Source organism: Myotis yumanensis, unplaced genomic scaffold (genome assembly GCF_028538775.1).
Source record: "Myotis yumanensis isolate MYYU_CA2020_CCGP unplaced genomic scaffold, mMyoYum1.0.hap1 SCAF_17, whole genome shotgun sequence".
In the NCBI taxonomy this organism is placed as follows: domain Eukaryota; kingdom Metazoa; phylum Chordata; class Mammalia; order Chiroptera; family Vespertilionidae; genus Myotis; species Myotis yumanensis.
Genome location: NW_027223768.1, coordinates 24,300,245 through 24,319,210, shown reverse-complemented (window position 1 = coordinate 24,319,210; position 18,966 = coordinate 24,300,245). Strand labels below are relative to the sequence as shown.

Genomic DNA, 18,966 nt, shown 5'->3' with positions numbered 1-18,966 from the left:
ATGCATAAAGTGTGAATAGAGGAAGGACCCAGACATCTGCTTCTGAGAACAAGAAATCAGAATTAACTCCAATTCAAAAAGTATCTCAAATGAGATGGCTTTAGTGCAGCCAGGTTCCTAACAAACTATGCATAGGTACTGAAGATGAAATCGAATTTTCACAAAAAAACAATCAAACAAAAAACAAGGAAAAAAATTCTTTTTTCTTAGAATGGGTATTTTTGGTTAGAATTCAACCACTACTACTTCTCTTAAACATTTCCATAATGCTCATTTACGTACTTCTAAATATTCTTACTGTAATTTAATAACCCATTCACTCAAATTCTCAAAATAAATGTTAAAATTATTCCTTTTGACCAAATAAAAGTTCCTATTAAATGGGCTTTATTCATTTAGTTAGATAATAATCAATTACCAAATGGCTATTGGGTGCCAAATTTTGAAATAGTCGATCTAGATAAGTAGTATAATATATAATAAAGCGTGACGCAGTGTACCAAAATTCCAAAAGTGCTCAAGAGCAGAGGATCTTCCTGACATTCGACAACAAAGCATGATGTAAACTTAGTGTGAGGTCCTTGCAGCCTTTAATCAGCCAAAAGCAGTGATGGCGAACCTGTGACACGCGTGTCAGAGGTGACACGCAAACTCATTTTTTTGGTTGATTTTTCTTTGTTAAATGTCATTTAAATATATAAAGTAAATATCAAAAATATAAATCTTTGTTTTACTATGGTTGCAAATATCAAAAAATTTCTGTATGTGACACGGCACCAGTTAAGTTAGAGTTTTTCAAAATGCTGACACGCCGAGCTCAAAAGGTTCGCTATCACTGGCCTAAAGTGTAAGTACATTTCGCTGCAGGAATATGGAAGTGTTTGGCTGGGGGTACTGCTACTGCTGTGGCTGTTATGTGTACACACCCATTTTGCTAAATTTACTCGGATTCCCTAAGTCAAGTACCTAGCTCTAAGTTGCTGATCTAATGAATGTACACACAGTTCCTGCCCTCCGTGAACTCATATTCAAGAAAAAGGTAAACACATTAAAAAAAGATCCCAGAACAAGACAGGATGTTCAGGTGGCCGGTAAGTGGCACAAACAGCAGGCACTGTTTTATCACTCCTGGAATTCTTGATCTAAAACACATCTGGATTTCACAACAGATTTGATTCATCCATCACAGCCCAAGGTAAACATGCTCAGGGCTGTCAACTAAATCAGGATCCTGGCTGGGAGGTGCTCTCCGCCCCGGATCTGTTACGTACTCAACACCAATGCAGGAAGGTCTGTGACAACCTGGTCTGGTCTCAGAATAAAATGAATTCTGCAAAGGTAGGGAGCGAAGGCCACGCTGAGAAGAGCAGGATGAGCACTCACCCGTTTTGGCAGAGCCTCTTCTCCTGAAGCCCGAGCGTGTGAGGGTCCACAGAGGTTGCTAGTTTTTCTAGATCCATTTCCTAAAACTGTGAGCCACAGGATGGGAGCCTCTAAAACAGCGGTTCTCAACCTGTGGGTCACGACCCCTTTGGGGGTCGAATGACCCTATTTTTTTAAAAATATATTTTATTAATTTTTTACAGAGAGGAACGGAGAGGGATAGAGAGTCAGAAACATCGGTGAGAGAGAAACATCGATCAGCTGCCTCCTGCACACCCCCCACTGGGGATGTGCCCGCAACCAAGGTATATGCCCTTGACCAGAATTGAACCTGGGACCTTTCAGTCCGCAGGCCAACGCTCTATCCACTGAGCCAAACCAGTCAGGGTTCGAACGACCCTTTCACAGGGGTCACCTAAGACCATCGGAAAACACATATATAATTACATATTGTTTTTGTGATTAATCACTATGCTTTAATTATGTTCAATTTGTAACAATGAAATTGGGGGTCACCACAACGTGAGGAACTGTATTAAAGGGTCGCGGCATTAGGAAGGTTGAGAACCACTGCTCTAAAAGAAGGTGTTCCAGGAAGACCAGAACCTGGGAGAGGTGGGCTCTCCCGCACAGCGCTGGCAAGGACATCACCAGAGTAGAAGTGTTGGCATGCCAGAGCCGCTTGCCAAAATCAGTTCTCCCTCTGTCACCGTAACAGACGTGTGGCTGGGCACAGGTGCCCAGCTAGCCTACATTTCCCAGCCTCCACTGCGTACAGGAAGTGGCCAGGTGACTAAGCACCCTCCAGCGGCAGGTGATAGAATGATGTGCCACTTTTGGTCTCCGTCTTAAGAATTAAGCACACACTCCTTGGCAGTATCTTCCCATGTGGAATACAGAAGAGTCTATCACCAACTTCCACCACACACACGCGAGGGCCACCCCCCAAGGGATGGCAGAGCATGAAGATGCAAGGAGCTTGGGTCCCAGAACATCTGTGTGGATCGAGCTACCCAGCTGCCCACCTACCTCGGGACCACCCCGTGAAATGGAAACAAATATTTTTTTAAACAACTTTATTGTTGGGGCTCTCTGCTACTGTGGCAAGCCTTTACCTAACGATGTTGGTAAGGAAGCCACACCATGCACTAGCCATCTCATTCCACTTAAGTTCGACAACCCCAGGCAAAGCCCACCTTGGGGAAAATCTAAACAAAATTGCCATTCTCAGCTGCATCTGCATTCTGTGACCATAGCCTCCTAGAAATAGGAACTCCATTCAGCCAACTTCTGAGCACCTAGAGAAAAGGTATCATGCTATACACTAGGGAGCTTAGAGCCAATGAAAAAAGAAAGCCAATAAAACCCTCCCTGGGTCAGGTCCTCTGAACTGCATGCTTTTCACCCAGAAGTTCAGCTCTAGGTCTTCTCTGCCCTGTCTCCAGCACTTTGTGGCGCCTTTTATATACAGGCACTCAATAAGTATTTTGTTAGATGAATCAATAAACTCAACTTGTTCTCAATGAACTCAGTCTAATGGGGAAATAGAGGAAACAATTATAAGATAGCACCTCTTACATCATAGGCACGCAATATGTGTGTTGTACTGATTTTTAGAAATGAATGAATACATGAATATCAAACAATGTAATGGCAAGCACTATGGAGGGGGCAGAAGGAACCAGAAATTAACAAAATCTTCCTGGAGTCCTGGCTGGTGCAGCTCAGTTGGTTGAGCGTCGTCCTGTGCACCAAATGGTTGCTGATTTGATTCCTGGTCAGAGTACATGCCTGGGTTGTGGCTCAAACCCTGGTAGGGGGTGTGTAGGAGGCAACCAACAGATCGATGTTTCTCTCTCTCTCTCTCCCTTTCCCTTCTTCTACCTCTAAAATGTTAAAATAAAATAAAATCTTCACAGAGTTGAAATTCGCCTCGAGTTTGATATAACCAAAAAAAACAAGCAAAAGGGGGGTAAAAAAGGAATCAAGAAAAGATGCAGCACCCATGCTGTGTAAACATGTTTACTATAACTGGAATTGGGGGCAGAGTTCAACCATACAATGAGCATAGCCAATACTCCTTTGATTGAATACTATTGCTCCCATTAATTAAGCCCAAAACTGAATTTTTTTCCTTTAGCATTTGCATCACCCTACTTCAGCGATTTTCAACTAGTGAGCGCAAGAATTTTTAAAATACGCAATAAATACCTGACTATTTAGTCAGGGGGCACTGACCTCTTTTCTCTTAGGTTGTCAAATAAAAAATGACTACAGCCAACACAACAATAGCCATCTGGCATGAATAAATCAAAATTATACCTAGTTTTTTGGTCAGAATGGCAAAAAATATGTATTTTTTGGTGTGCTGCAGAATTTTAATAATTAGTTTATATGTGCCATGAGATGAAAAAGGTTAAACATCGCTGCCCTACTTGCTTAATATAAATTGTTTGCTCCCCCTTCTTTTAGAGATTTAATTTTCGTTTTTAAATCTAAAATCAGGATTTGACTCGTTCTAACAAGTCCTCTATCATATAATCAAGGAACCTCAAAGTTGGTAGGAATCTAAAAATTTTCCGAGAAGTCACTTATCTTGATTAGCTCTAATCAGATCTCCTTTGCAGCCCCACGGAGTTTTTATCCTTCTCTACGGCTGCTTTATGTTTTGTCCTAGAGCAGCGGTTCTCAACCTGTGGGTCGCGACCCTTTGGGGGGTCAAACAACCCTTTCACAGGGGTCGCCTAAATACATCCTGCATATCAGATATTTACATTGCAATTCATAACAGTAGCAAAATTACAGTTATGAGTAGCAATGAAAATAATTTTATGGTTGGGGGTCACAACATGAGGAACTGTATTAAAGGGTCGCGGCATTAGGAAGGTTGAGAACCACTATCCTAGAGTGTATATGGTGGTAAACACATTTTTTATTTTATCTTTAGACTTTAATTTTAAGAGACCATGTTCATTTTCTTCTATAATAAACTTAAAAGATATCCATCCACACATTTGGTCATATTTATTTATTCTTTAGCAACTGAAGCATGAAATGATGACTGTTTTTAGTCCCAATCTTTAATAACATTATATTTATTACGCTTAAGGTTGTTCAGCTTTCTCATGGGGAAAAAAACAAACAAACGTAAACCTTTATACTATACACCTACCAGTTCTGCAGCACAATTTTAATAAAAGGGGTTTACTAATAATTGGACAATTTATATGATGTGGGCAGGGAAATATGAGTGATTATAAAGTGGCCAGTCTTATAAGTCAAGAGCTATGATCTTTGATCCATTCCTCAATCCACTTCAGTATCTGATGGACATTATCCTCTAAATCTCCTAGTTTTATTGCTGGGCAGCTATTGCACTATTTCTTCCTCATAGGATGCTAATGCTTCTTCATAAAGAATTTGAAATATTTCACACTGGACATTATCTTTTAGTTTCTTCTCATTATCACTCCTTGTTTCAAGTCTTTGGTACAATACACTATTACCGGTTTTCAGCACAAAAACTATATGAAACAAGTGTTCAGAGAAGAAATCACAACTGTGGTCATCAACAAGAACTCCACCTTCACTCATTTGGTTTCCTAACTCATTAGCTACTCTCAATTCATTTAAAATGGGACAGTCATATTCTTCATCATAACCATCCTATAACTGCTCTCCTCCAGCAGAATCACCCACATTAATGTGTTTCAGTCCCGATCTTGATGCGAGTTCTCTGCCTCGTGTGGTTTTTCCAACTCCTGGTGCACCCGTGAACAGGATGTCCGGAGGCAGCACGGTCCTCACCGCCATGGCTCTGCTAGAATGCATGCTTCCTGTGTAGAACCCACTCTCTCCTTTATCTCACAGTCCTCCAGTGCTCAGTGACCAAAGGCTGTGCAGAATTTCATCTTTCCATCCACCCCGTCCGCTCTCCAAGTCCCTGTGAAGTCCCACCTCTTGGCTTGTACTTGGGGACAGTGTTTGTTGCCTTCGGGAAAGGTAAGTTGTTGCACCTTCTTTCCTAAGATCCACACGCTTCCCCATGGGTAAAGCGGCCACGTTACTTTGTTCACCTCCATTTCTGTCTGTTTTATGGATTAGGGTGGGAGACGCCAAACGTTTTTTTAAAAATGAATCAAGTTCCGAAGAAAGGATCCCACCTTGAAGCTGCCGAGTGCCTGTCTCTCAGGAACTGTCAGCTGTTTCCCTGCAGATGGTTTAGGCTTAGAACCATCCGTGGCCTTTCCCGTTCCACCTTTTGTTCCTCGGACGAGGATACTGCGCTTCCTTGAGACTTCCTGTTTGAATAACCACACACTTGGGTGTTCAAACTCCCATGTGTCCCATTATTCACCATAGGAAGTAACCGGGCAGCTGAACACAAAATGATGTATGAACAAAACAGCTGTGTGTTAGCGGGATGAACAAAAGACAGCAGGGAGCTAGGCACTGCTGTGAGTTTCAAAAACAAGGTCTATTTAGTCAGGCCTGGTTAAAAGGCTGCTGAGTCAGAGCGTCGGGGGCGCGCTTCCTAATTGAAAATCACTGGAGATGTGAACGAGTCTGCTTTTAGGTACTGCCTCGGAGTTTCACCCCAACACCAGCCTTCCCAACAGCTCCTTCCTCGGAACAAAGTTGCCTCTTCGATCTATCACAGAAATGGCAATACCAAATCAAAAGTTTTCACACAAAAATTTAACACCTATTTTTTTTCCCAATCCGAAAAGCAGGTCCTCCCTTCCCCAAGGGGCTTTACTATAAAAACACGAGACACACACAAGAACACACAAATGCAGCACAGAAAACAAGCCTCCATTCTCCAAACATCTGGAAAATACGTTAATTTCAGAATCAGTCCATCTTTTGGTACCCTGGTTTCACCATCCATGTCCTGTGCCAGGACAGAAGAGCTTTCAAAAGGACGTAAGTTTAAAACCAACATCTTAGAATAGCCACAAAACTGAATGACCCCCTAATTCCACCAGGAGTTGGTGTTAATTTATTTCTTGGCATGCGGCAAAAAAATGCAGAAAATAGCAGTAAAGGAACCAGTGTGAGCCTCTAAAGCAATCCCGATCAAGTAAACAAATTTTATTACAGCTGCATTGCAGATGTTCCCACAAACTTTCATCATCTGTAGTAGAGCTCTAAAAATTTAGTCTTCAGTAGATTTTCTATTCCATGAACTTATCTAAAATACTATAAATTCCAAAACTATATACAGGGCTGCTCTAAAAGTTAATCCTAGACACTCAACCCCACAGAACATGACCCTTTTCCCATGAAGAGGCGATCACATGGCCAAAGCCATTAGACAATTGCTCTTTTGGTCTCCAATTCCCTCCTCCCCCAATAATCTTTACCCTTAGCCACTGTCTCTTCCCAGTTCCAAAAGAACACACAATTTCAATGAAAATTCCAGGATGCGCATCTCTACCAGATCATGATCTGGCATTAAAATAATAATAATCTAAAAACTTAGTGACACCAAAACAACAGGAGTCATTAGTCCTATAGGAATAGGGTCCATGGCGAGCAGAAACCACTGTGGGAGGAACAGCAGCACCAGGCTCAGCTGAACAGAAAAGTATAAACCAAGGCAACTAGACCCTAACTTCCCAGTCCCTGCCAGTGAACAGAAAGCTCAAGAAAAGCTGTTCAATTCGTTGTCATCAAGCTGTCACTACCCCCTTTTCAAAAACTTTTGACTCCCCCAAAACTTAACTACAGCCATCCCTCAGTATCTGGGGGGATTGGTTCCAGGATCCCCCCTGCAGATACTAAAATACTTGTGTGCTCAAGTCCCTTCTATAACATGCCTAGAACAATGCACACAGTTGGCCCTCAGCATCTGGGGATTCCCATCCCTGGATTTGCAATCACAGATCAAAAATACTGTGTTAGATCCCAGGTTGGATGAATCCAAGGATGTAAAACTGCAGATATAGAGGGCCAACCATATTTTTATTGAAAAAAAAAATCCATATATAAGTGGACCCACGCGGTTCAAACCCATGTTGTTCAAGGGTTTATAGTTCCGATCTTTATATTCTCTTTGAACAGAGTTGATAGAAAAGTCCTGAGAAAATACTTATTCTTCTATATTTTACCAACTGGGGCGATTTTAAGCCCAACACTCGTTCCTCAAATGTAACAATGGGTGTCATCCCACCCAACCCCCCCCCATCAGAAAAGACATTGAGCATGCACATTTAAAAACCATCAGCCACTAGGATGTGACGGTGTGATGACATGGCAGGAGTACCATGTGTACTAAGCAGGACTATGGAGAAAGCAGAACTTAAAATTTAATCAGTCAACTGGTACTTGTAAAGAACAGCCCATCCTAAGAATCTTGAGTTCTAGAAGTGGAGATAGTCTGCAGTGGGGGAGCAGCCTAAAATACAAAATCTAAGTGGGAATTATGACCCTGTTCTTTAGAGATAAAGCGAATAAAACAAAGCAAAAACAAAACACTTTTTTTTAAGGGTATCTAAAGAGTCCCCTGATTGAACCTTCACTCTGTGATGCTCTGGGGAGACTAAGAAGGTACAGATTAAGTAACAGATAGAAAAAGAGATAAGGTAGATCAGATAGACAGAGTTAGAGATTTACAAAGTCACTTATACAGAAAAGAAGGTGAAGGGAATCACTCTGACGACAGTGGCAAAGAAATCTAGGGCCACCGTAGTTACAGATCAATCAATCAATCAATCAATCGATAAAAGGTGGTTAGACCTATTCAGTTAGCAAACCTGAACAACAAAAAAGCAACCATGTATGAGTTAGAATTTACTTGGAGCAGAGGGGAAATGAAACAGAACCTGAAGGGGGCCTGGCTGCTTTATCTTCAAGGATGTCAGATAACATAAGCAACCGGACTAAACTCGGCAATTCTCAACAACCAGAAAGGGTGTCATGGATAAGGCAGGAAGGAGATAAGCTGGCATTCCCCCGACCACCCTTCAGGAAATGGGCAATGAGGTACACTTTCCCTGTCAGGAGATGCTGACAAAACCCAGGATCTCATTCTGAAATTCAATAAATTCCTTACAGAGTCCTAGAGGCATTAACAGTTAAATATTTTAAAAGAGTGTAAGTGCCCCAAATTTAAAATTCTTCCATTGCCAAGAAAAAAAGTGCAAAGCCCGTTTTGAAAGAAGCAACCCCAAACCAGAACTCCTCAAGAAGAGGTCTACGGAGACACCAGGTTCAGCTCCTAGATTTTAAGTTCAATTCACTTCCCAATTCAAGGTCTTCCTACAGTTCTCTCTCACTTACCAGGTCTGTTCTAAGGTAGAATCCATCCACAACAGGCCTGGATTCCAACCTAAACCCAGCCTGTCCAACCTCAGAGAAGTCACAAGTTAGTTCATATTATTATTCCATAGTCGATATAGTAGGAGAGATGCTCAAGATCGGTTTTTAAAGGGTTCAAAGAGGTAACCAGGAGGCACTCAATGGGAGGTAATTTACTTTCTTTTGTCACCTAGTTTGCAAGATCCTCATCTCCCCAGAACCCATTCTACATGTCTCCTCTACTCTGTGGGAAGCAAACAACGCCTTCACCATTATCTGATTACTTTTAAACCTCCATGAAAGCACCTCACCCTTCCTGGAAAGTCCTCCATTCATGTCCCACTTGGGTCTTTTCTTCAAGACCCAAGGAGCTTTTCCTCACTCTTCATTCAAAGGGCTCTGCAGGTCTTCCCTCTGCACTTCAAAAGGTTCCCACTGAATTATTTTTGCTGTGCTTATGTTGTCCCATCGATTTCCTGCGCATGAATGTTTCTGTCTCATCTCCTCAGACATATTACAAATTACTTGAGGATATAACGTTTCAACATCTATTGTTACCCGCACAGCCCATATCACAATGGGCATAAATGAAGAATTCTCTCACCAGCTGCCTTATTTACATAAGGTCTTTGTCCACTAACTATTCAGAATCCCAGTCCATTAAGTTCATCTCATGTTGAGTGAGTGGGTCTTTTTTCACTTAGTTGTAAATACTTCACAACATTTCATAAACTTCTCTAAGAAAGCCACACAACTCAAGCTGCAGACTTACTGGCTCAACGAGAAGAAGCCACTAGTAAAAAGGAAAGAAGACGGGGTCTTCACATTAGCTACGAGTCATTTGTGGAACATTACGTTTTCACCACAGAAATTAAACAACTTATATATAAAAACCAGACAATGGAACCAAGAACACACCACCACCAGGCAGAGACATTCTTAGAGAATTATCTACCAGCAGCAAAACCCACAAACTTACCATCTTACCATTTCAAACCACAAAGCATCAACCAAAACCTGCTTCAAGGTGGGTGAGAAAAGAACTCCTGCACCCGGACTCTGCCTGAAGCTCACCCGGACACCCTGCGGAAGGCGCGCTCCATTAAAACCAGCTGATATCTCAACTAAAACCAGGGGTTCACTTATTTGCCCTTTCACTCAACAAGCATTAGTTAACACCTAATGAATGCCAGCAAGTAGAAAGACAGTAAGAGAAATATATCTTAGATGATCAAGCCTCAGCTTCTGTGTTCTTCTATTTTAAGTCAAAACCATACCAAAACCAAATGAAATCACCTATATGTTATTTTGCGTTATGACTGTTTTTGTTTTTGATTTTTGAGGAATAATTTGCATACAATGAAGTGCACAAACATTAAATGTGCACTTCTGAATTTGCACATATGTATACACCTATGTAACCTCCATCCCAGTCAAGACATAAAACATAAAATTAGAACTATAACGTTGGGGGTTGGGGGGTAAAGACTGGTCATCGTGGTATCTCTGGAAACACTGGCAGGTGCCTCTGTGGTGACTGCCCTGGGCAATCATCCTGGTTAGCGGAGATCTTCACATCCATGGTGATTTATCATCAAACAAAATTCACTGAGTCCCAAACTCTATACAAGATCATTTGTATTTTTTATTTCAGGAAGATTTTTAAAATGTGAAGGAGGATGATTCTGGATTAATATTTCTAGAAATGTTCAAAACAGAAAGAAGATAAAATAACAAAATTTTTTTAAAATCCAAACACAATTTCGGAAATCCAAGGAAGACGATATAACAAAAATCCGATGTCGCCCTCACTATGACAGGAAGCAGCCACACAGTTGGAAACAGAGAGTAAAAGAAGGAAGCGGAGGGAATATAACTCCTAAAGTTTGAAAAGAAATCTTGTAAATCCCCTAATTCATCCCCCAGCCTCGCCACAAGGTTCTCCTCCCACGAGAGATCTGAGAGTGCCATTGTCTCAGGAGGAGATAAGCCTGCTTTATTTTATTTCATGAATATGGAGCTGCCCTGGGCACCAGGCTGACTGGGCCCAGTTATTTTAGGCTGGCCCCCGGGAAGAGACCGTGGAAAGAAAAGCAGACATACTTAATTAGTGTCACCACAGTCTGGCACAATGCTCTAAAACCTCAGGGACATTTCTATAAATGAGTTTTCTGGTAGGCCCCTTTTTTAGCAAGCTGTCAATTTAAGCCCAAATGAGCAAACATCTAACTTTATCATTTCACAAGAATGAAGATGCTTGCAAATCCCAGCAGGTCCCTCTTACAAATCTTAGAGCGAGCCAGTTAGGCAAGGTAGCAGAACCAGCACACGGGCCCTTGAAACTTTACCCTTGAAAACTGATCATTTAGGATAAGGGGCAGATCAATCCCTTATTTTTTTTTTAATTTTTTAAAAATATATTTTATTGGTTTTTTACAGAGAGGAAGGGAGAGAGATAGAGAGTTAGAAACATCGATGAGAGAGAAACATCGATTAGCTGCCTCCTGCACATCTCCCACTGGGGATGTGCTCGCAACCCAGGTACATGTCCTTCACCGGAATCGAACCCGGGACCCTTCAGTCCGCAGGCCGACGCTCTATCCACTGAGCCAAACCGGTTTCGGCAATCCCTTATTTTTTAACAAGCAATTAATTAATGTTAGTTTGGCTGCACTGAACTGAGAACATGACGAAGTCTTTGATGCTGCCTTCAAAGACCTCATGGTCTAGAAGTGGAAGCAGACAAAGAGACACCGAGTGGAAGGAACCCCTAATCCAGGCCAGAGAGTGAGAATGGAAAGGGGAGAAACGGGGGAAGGATACCTGAGGTGGCGGCACCAGGAAGAAGTGTTCCAAAGCAAAGAACCAGCCCTCTGAGCATGAAAATGACAAAACTGAAGCCTAGCGATGAAGAAGGTCTAGATTCTCAAGTATCTTGTACCCCACCCCAAGGAGTCTGCACATTATCATTCTCCTAAAGGCTTAAGGAACCACTGCACAATTTTCAGCTAGGAAATGTTATCCTCAGATTTGCATTGAACCATCGCTCAGCCCCGAGTGAGGCTGTCCAAATACCAGGAGCCAAACTGGAGGCAGAAAGCCCACCAGTTAGCTAGGAAGCTTTGCAGTGATCCAGGTGAAATTCCATGGGAGCTACAGTCAGGCAGAGACAAAGATAAGGATTCCAGAGACACCGTGGCTGGAGAGAAGAGGTAAGAGTGGAGTCTTGGGCAGATGGCAGGGAAAGATGGGTGGGAAAGAGGGGGTGGAGTTTCAGCTGCCCAGGCTGACACACCGCCCAGCAGTGAGTGAATCCTATCTGCTCGCCAAACAGAGCAATCTTTGCTGATGAGAGCCTGTCGGGCACGGCTATCTTTCATGGGAGACTTGGCAAAGGATGGAGTCAAGGGCCTCAGGGTTAAACATTAGTCTGTGCATTAAGATACGGCTTTGAGTGGGGTAAGACGATGATGGGGATGCATTTAGTTTTGGACGTGGCCTCTGGACATCCCAAATTGACCATGTCCAACAAGTCCTTAGGCCTGGAGAAAGAGCTGGCTAGCTTGCAGATGAAGCCTTGAGATTAAGAGTTCATTCAGCAGAATTATTAAAAAATTTTAAAAAAAAATTAAAAAAGGCTTCCAGAAACAAGTAAAAAGGAGCAGAGAGGGACTAGGAGGGAAACCAAGGGAGTCTGGTATCTCTGAGCCAGTGTGTACATGACCTTGTATTTTAAAGCTGCTCTGGAATAAATGAATTCTTTTGAGAAATCTGTTAAAGAAGCTGAGTCCCAGGAGCCAGTGCTTTAGACTAAGGAGTCAAAATCTACTTCTACTGCGACTGCTGGCAAATCACCACCTCAGGATCCTCACCTTTGCCTGCTCCGAGTTGTGAAAATCAAATCTGTGATATCCTGGAGGCTTTATAAACTGTGAAATATCACAAAGGCACTCCTGGCTTATTATCGAAATGGCATTACAAGGGAGCAGGAAAATTCCATCTAATAGAGTATAAACTTCTGAAGGCGAGACCTTCAGTCTTCTATACCTTCCTATGGGCTACTGCGCTATGTGTTGAGTGGGTATTTTTAAAATGCTTGCAGCCTCTTTGGCAGTAACATGAGAATGTATGCACAGCGGGAAGGAGTGCATAGCAAAAGGCATATCCAGCTTCCTAAAAGGATTTAGAATTGAAATAGGCAAACCTTAGCCTTCCCACAGATGTGGCCAATGACAAAATTACGGGGAGGGGTTGGGGGTGCCTTCTAGTCCCAACTTCTCTCCGAATGTGTGCCAGGTTTTTTCTGAAATCCTTTAGAAACAGGGACAAGGTATTTACAGAAAAAGCAGTGAACTGCAGAACCGGAAAACAAGGGCTTTATAAAACTGTGTTCAACAACCCCTGGCCATTGAAGAAGAGCGCCTTCACGTCTCAAGTTGAGACCTGCAAAGTGTAAATCAGGCCTTTGTGAGACAAACTAAAATAGTGTCCCCCCGGGGTACGCAAATACCACAGTGAAGTCACCGGAGCACACCATTCCCTGACGGCGGTGGAAGGCAGGCGTCAGTCAGAGCCTACCTGGCAGAATATTTTCCTGGGGAGAAAATGCTGTTTGTTTCATGCTAAGTATATACACAGAGGACCCAACAGAATAAAATATAATATCCTTATAGACCAATTATTTTGATTTAGATTCACAAAAAGGATATTTAGATAAAGAGAAAAATGCATCGTTCAATCACGATTTGTCCCTAAAGCTGATGAGGAGCTTGGAAATTAATCTGGTCTTGGTGTAAATTTTAGGCATTCCATAAACTTTGAGTTGGTTTTATAAGCACTCCCTTAATCTAACTGTTTTCAGAAAGAGAGAAAGCCACCTTCCCCCCAAGATGAAGACCCAGGTTACCAAGTTTCCATCCACAATGACTATGAAGTTAATGAAAAGGGCAGCTTAAATACATAGCAAATCCTCAGCCACAATCTTACTACCAGCTACCCCACTGATACTAATGAAACCTATTATGCTTTATTATAAAACACAAGAGCCACACAATCAGCAATCGAATTAATCCATACAGACGCTAGAAGAGAAGATCCAGAAGTTGGAGGCAAAATAAGAAAGACTTCTTTTGAGAAAAGGGTGCCTGGTTGAGATTTCTCTCCACAACAAGCAGAAAATGCAATTCTGGTTCCCACAGCAACTTTAACTCATTTTATCGGAAGACACACTGCTCCCTGGATGACTGGATATGCTCCTGGAGACATGGCTACTTTCAGAACCAATGCTGATTTTCCTGGCTTTTGTACAAGTGATGATAATAGTACAATGATCTAATTTGTACTTGCCATCTGTTAAAATGTGCCTCATCCTCCCCGCCGCCCCCCAAGAAAAGGTAGCAGTTAAAATGATCATGTAATTTTATATACACATGTGTGTGCATGAGAAGTTTCCAGAAGGTAACATAAGAAACCATGCACGGTGGTCTCTAAAGCAACTTAGCAACTGGAGATGCAGAGACTCACTAATCATTAAACTCGCTGTTTTAATTCACCCTGGCATGTGTTATTTTTACAATAAAAAATGACTGACGATCGGTGCCAAAACACGTATGCTTCTTGCGACTACTTAAGTGCAATCTGACTTGGCTTATTTTAAAGTGTACTGTGTTCAAAGTTGAACATTAAAAGGAAGCCTAGAAAAGTGGTCGCCAGAACCCGTTCTTTCACACCGCTCGCTCCCTTCGCGTTTCACGTGCTCCGGAAGGGCAAGGCACAATATGCATCACTTGTTTGAGGGTATGTGAAATCTGAACTGGAGGGGAGATTTAATAGATGCACCAGCAGTCACGGCACTTGAATTCGTGGGAATAATTAGTTAGCTAGAACCCATGGAGTAACTGGAGTAAGGGAGTGAGTATGCTGAACATCATAAAGCCCTATTTGTCATAAAGTATAGATCATAACAAGCATGTATACATACATCCTTGTCATTTAAAAAGGGGGGGGGAGGAAATGGGGGGTAGGAGGTGAGTGAGAAAGGGAGAGATATTGATTGAGACATCAACCCTACTACACACTAATCTCCCTCCCCTTCCCACCACACACCATTTCCTCCAGGACATCATTTCTGACCCAAGAACAAGTACAATAGGTTCTAGCCAAGTCTTTAGACACTGTCTATCTGAAAAGTTTAAAGTAAATGTTTTTACAGTTAATCACAATGGTCATCTGAAAACTACTTTAACTTTTTTTATACTTAGAATTTTTAAACCTATGGTTTATGAACTGCATTTACCAAGGATATTATTTTTTTAAAAAACTGGAAAAAAAATCTTCCAGCAAAAAACAAGTCCAAACATATAAAATTTTTAGAGCAAAAAGTCATGTTAGAGTCCTAAGTAGGTGAACTTTAAAATCTCTTTTGACCTTTTAATCACCAAGACCCACAGTTAATATATCTACCTCCCAGCAGTAGGAACCTAACTTGACTGATACTGTCTTACCCACCACATGGTGGTTGTAACAGAGAAGTAATCACTGAGTAATCTAGCCACCTCTACAGATCACCTCAAATAACCTTTTGCTACATGGTACCCACAGCAGAAAACTCAGAGGCCAAGACTGACAGCCCCACCTTTACCTCAATAAGAAGATGCTTGTTCAGAAATTTTCAGCTGACTCTCAGGCTGACTTTGAGACATCAAGGCAATGCCTTTGCTTTGAAATATTCAATATTTGAAAATAACATAAGATTTCGGGGGCATTCAAAATTCAACACAGAAACTTTAACAAGTCACAATTTAAACAAAAATAGCTGGATATACATTTCAAAAGTAATCTTGGCCAAGTTTAAAAATGTAATACTTAGGAGAAAAGAGCTAAGGAGCAGCCCCACTAAGCCTGAGACCCTCGGTGTCTTGCAGTCTTTACAAAGGCCCCTGGCTCCATCCACAAGCCTGCTAATTCTACACGTTTCCAATACCTCTGAAAAACTGAGCTCAGCACAGTCTACTTCTTCCATCTCTGAAAAAGAGGTGTCTCAGAATTTCACTTTTTTGAACTTATTTTCAAAAAGTTTCCTCTTCCTAATGCCTTGACTACCAATAAAATGGTACCACAAACAAAGGTGCCAAGTACTGCTTTTCTAACACTCCATACACAGTAATTTCACTCCACTTTTCAAAGCATTTTTTGTAAGTCATATTCCTTCCCTCGCATCTTGACACTTGTATAAAGTTCAGTGTACCAGAGAGCAGTGGAAAGAAAAATACCACACCACTACCGAAAGAACCATGTGCCCACAAAACATTCCTTCCAAAGGCCCCCAAATAATGTCACTCCCTTTATAGAATAATCCTGCGTTGACAGAAGAATGGCTTGTTACTCTGCCCTCTCTGGAAATTCATTACTACCAGCTACCGATGACATCGAGACTTCCAATGCAATGGGGATTAAAGCTTCCACAAATCAAATGCTGGTTTCTCACACGTCATGTTGTTTGTTACTCTGTTAAACAACATAAATCATTTCCTTTGTTTATATATTGCAGTGATGGAGAAACACTTATCTAGCTGAAACATGATGTTTGATCCTTGAGGATAAACATGTCCATCCTCATCCAGCGCCCCCCCCCCCCCCCCACTCCAATGAAGTTTTCTATACAGCCCTTTCCTGGTTTCTAAAAGCTCACTTACACATGTTTCTACACTTGCTGGGAATCAAAGCAATAAGACAGGCAGGAGAGCTTTTTTACCCAGGGACAAAACGGGGCCCAGCAATTACAGTGCGTGCAGACACCTCCCTTTGTTTTCTCTGTTACTAGGATTAGCAGGGAAATAGCTTTGTGACGGTAAGGCTGAAGAACTGTAAAGAACAATAACTTTAAAAGTGCATTTCTATTCTAATGACATAGAGCTTTATGGGTCGCAAAGGCATTTGCTCTCCTCAAATTCCCTCATCTTGGACCCCTTCCTCTCTAGCTTTTTCAATCACCCTCAGCCCTGGAGACACTGCGACGAGGTAAAAGCGCTGAAGGTGGACCTTCCCGCCTCCGATCCAAGAATGCGCTGTGATGGCCCCGCTAGGAGAGAGGAAAGCATGGGTGGCAGCTTCTGCTTCATGTTTTCAAAGAAGAGGGAGAAAACCAGCCGAAATAGTGACTCATCAAGGGAGCGAGAATCCGGCCAAGTTAGAGAGAGAGATAGGGAAAAAAAAAAAAAAAGCAAACGGAGAGATGCTGGCGGGAAGCATCTTGGCCCTGGCGGGACGTTCAGTGTTGGATCTAGTTTAGAGGCTGGAGAAGGGAATTCTGTGTGGCCCGGGCTGGGGAGCGAAGCCGCCCGCGCGCGGCGGCGGCGTGGGCCCCGGAGGCTGGGCCCGGGGTGGAGAGGGCCCGGGGCGCGGCGCTGTGGGCGAGCAGGAGCGGGGCGCGGGGCTGTCACCGCTTACCCAGGTGCAGCGTGAGGTTGATGGAGTTGGGGTACTGCACCCCGGCCAGCATGGTCTGGCTCTGCCACCAGGTGGTGTCGGCCTGGTTGTTGTAGTCGGTCAGGAAGGCGGCCCCGTGCTGCAGGTGGGGCTGCCCGGCGTCGCACAGGTGACAGGACTTGGTGACTCCGGTCACCCCGGTCTGCACACAGTACTCCTCCGGCGGAGTCCCGCACGTGTTGGTGGCCACCACGGTCACGTTGAAGGCGGCGTTGACGAACTCGGGCATGCAGCGCTGCGCTCGCCCGCCCTCGTCCGTGCACTCGTCCATGGCCGCCCGGGCGCAGCCGGCCGCCGCGGCCAGCACGGCCAGCACCGGCCAGAGGCGCCCCCGGGGCCGCAGCGCCCGCGCGGCCCGCTCGCCGCCCCTCATCCCGCCGCCCGCGCGCTGGGCCACGGCACCCGCACGGCGCGTTCCTCTCCCGGCGGCGTCCCCCGGAGGCCGCTCTGCGGGCTGAGCTCCCGGGCCCAGGGGCCGGGCTCGCGGTGGCGGCGGCTCTCGCTGGAGACCGGCGGGTGGGCGCTGCGGGCGAGGACCGTGCGGCTCGCCGACCACTGCCCCGCACGCCGCCTCCGCGCCGCCCTCAGCCGCCCGGGACGCGGTCCGCACTCGGCGCCGACCCCCGACTTCCGAGCGCGTGCCCGCGCGCGCGCCCCCGGGAGGAAGGCGCAGGGGGTGGGGTCGGCCGGCTGGGGTGGGGTCTGGCGGAGGCGCCAGCCCAAGCCCGGCCTCCTCTCGGCAGCGCCCGCGGCCCCCGTCGCTGCTCCCCCCGCCCTCGGTCCGCCCCGGCGACTCGTGGCGGCGGCAGGGGCGGGGGCACCGCGCGCTCGGCCCGGGCGCGCGGTCGGCGGGGAGGGGCCTGGAGGGGCGCGGGGCGGTGCATGCCGGGAGGGCCGGGAGGCTGCAGACACAGCGCCCCGCGCGGGCTGGGCACCGGGGTCCCTCGGCCCCGCGTCCCGGGGTGACTCTGGGTTGCGGGCGGGGGTACGGAGGTGGCTTTCAAGGCGCGACGGCGAGGTCGCTCGGGCTCGGCCTGCCGGCCCCGCGCCCACCGGAGCCGCAGGAGCGCGGACCTCCGCCCGCCAGGTGTCCGTCCTCGCGTCCAGCGGGGCGCGCCCGGAGGCCGGCGCGGGAGGGACCCGACGGTGGGGGTGGCCCGCAGGCTCCTCGCCCCCGCCGGCGGCCCGGGATCGCCCCCTGCCGCGCGGGGTGCGCTCCAGCCCTTTCCGGGGAGAGGGCCCGGGATGTCCAGGGGGCTGACCCGGCCCCCGGAGAATAAGGGCCTGGTTGCAGCATCAAAATGCATTTTCGGAAGCGACTTCCTGCCTCTAAATTAAAAGTGTAACCTGTCGTCTCACAGGGGCAAGGAAGGAAGTGGGAAGGCTGGGAATGGAATGACATTTCTCCCCTGGGTACGCACCCGCTGCGGAATTCTTCCACTGTGTTGTTTATGTTCCCCAGCTTGCCTTTAAAAGACTCGGAATTATCCGGACCTGACATCCTCCTTTGCGGGCCTGCTGAGTCACGGAATATTTTCGGTGCCAGAATGACTCAGTTCACAGAACCTGAGCCAGAAGATCATGAGTTCTGTCCCAGATCAGAACCGGGGCACTTCCCCGGTGCTGACCGAGAGCAGGCAGGGAAGGCAGGGCGCCGTGAAAGCGCACAGCCTAGGGCGGCGGTTTCAAACCTTGCGAGTCCCTAAGCTTAGTGGATGCAACTAGTGGTTCTCCCGGTGACAGATTTAAAAAACAATCAAAAATCTTTTCGAGATCTTAATAGTAAAGTGAGAA

The 18,966-nt window shown here is 45.1% G+C and overlaps 1 protein-coding gene and 1 pseudogene across 1 annotated transcript in view; both read right to left on the bottom strand.

Annotated features, from left to right (window-relative positions):
• Positions 1-17,560, bottom strand: part of LAMC1 (laminin subunit gamma 1) — a 106,031-nt gene extending 88,471 nt beyond the window's left edge. Inside the window, exon 1 of the mRNA XM_070397159.1 lies at positions 17,134-17,560. Coding sequence (XP_070253260.1) covers positions 17,134-17,545 — 412 coding nt within the window. The 5' untranslated portion in view covers positions 17,546-17,560. The remainder of the gene's footprint in view (positions 1-17,133) is intronic.
• On the bottom strand, positions 4,397-7,549 carry LOC138995531 (adenylate kinase isoenzyme 6-like; annotated as a pseudogene).
• Positions 17,561-18,966: the final 1,406 nt, after the last annotated feature.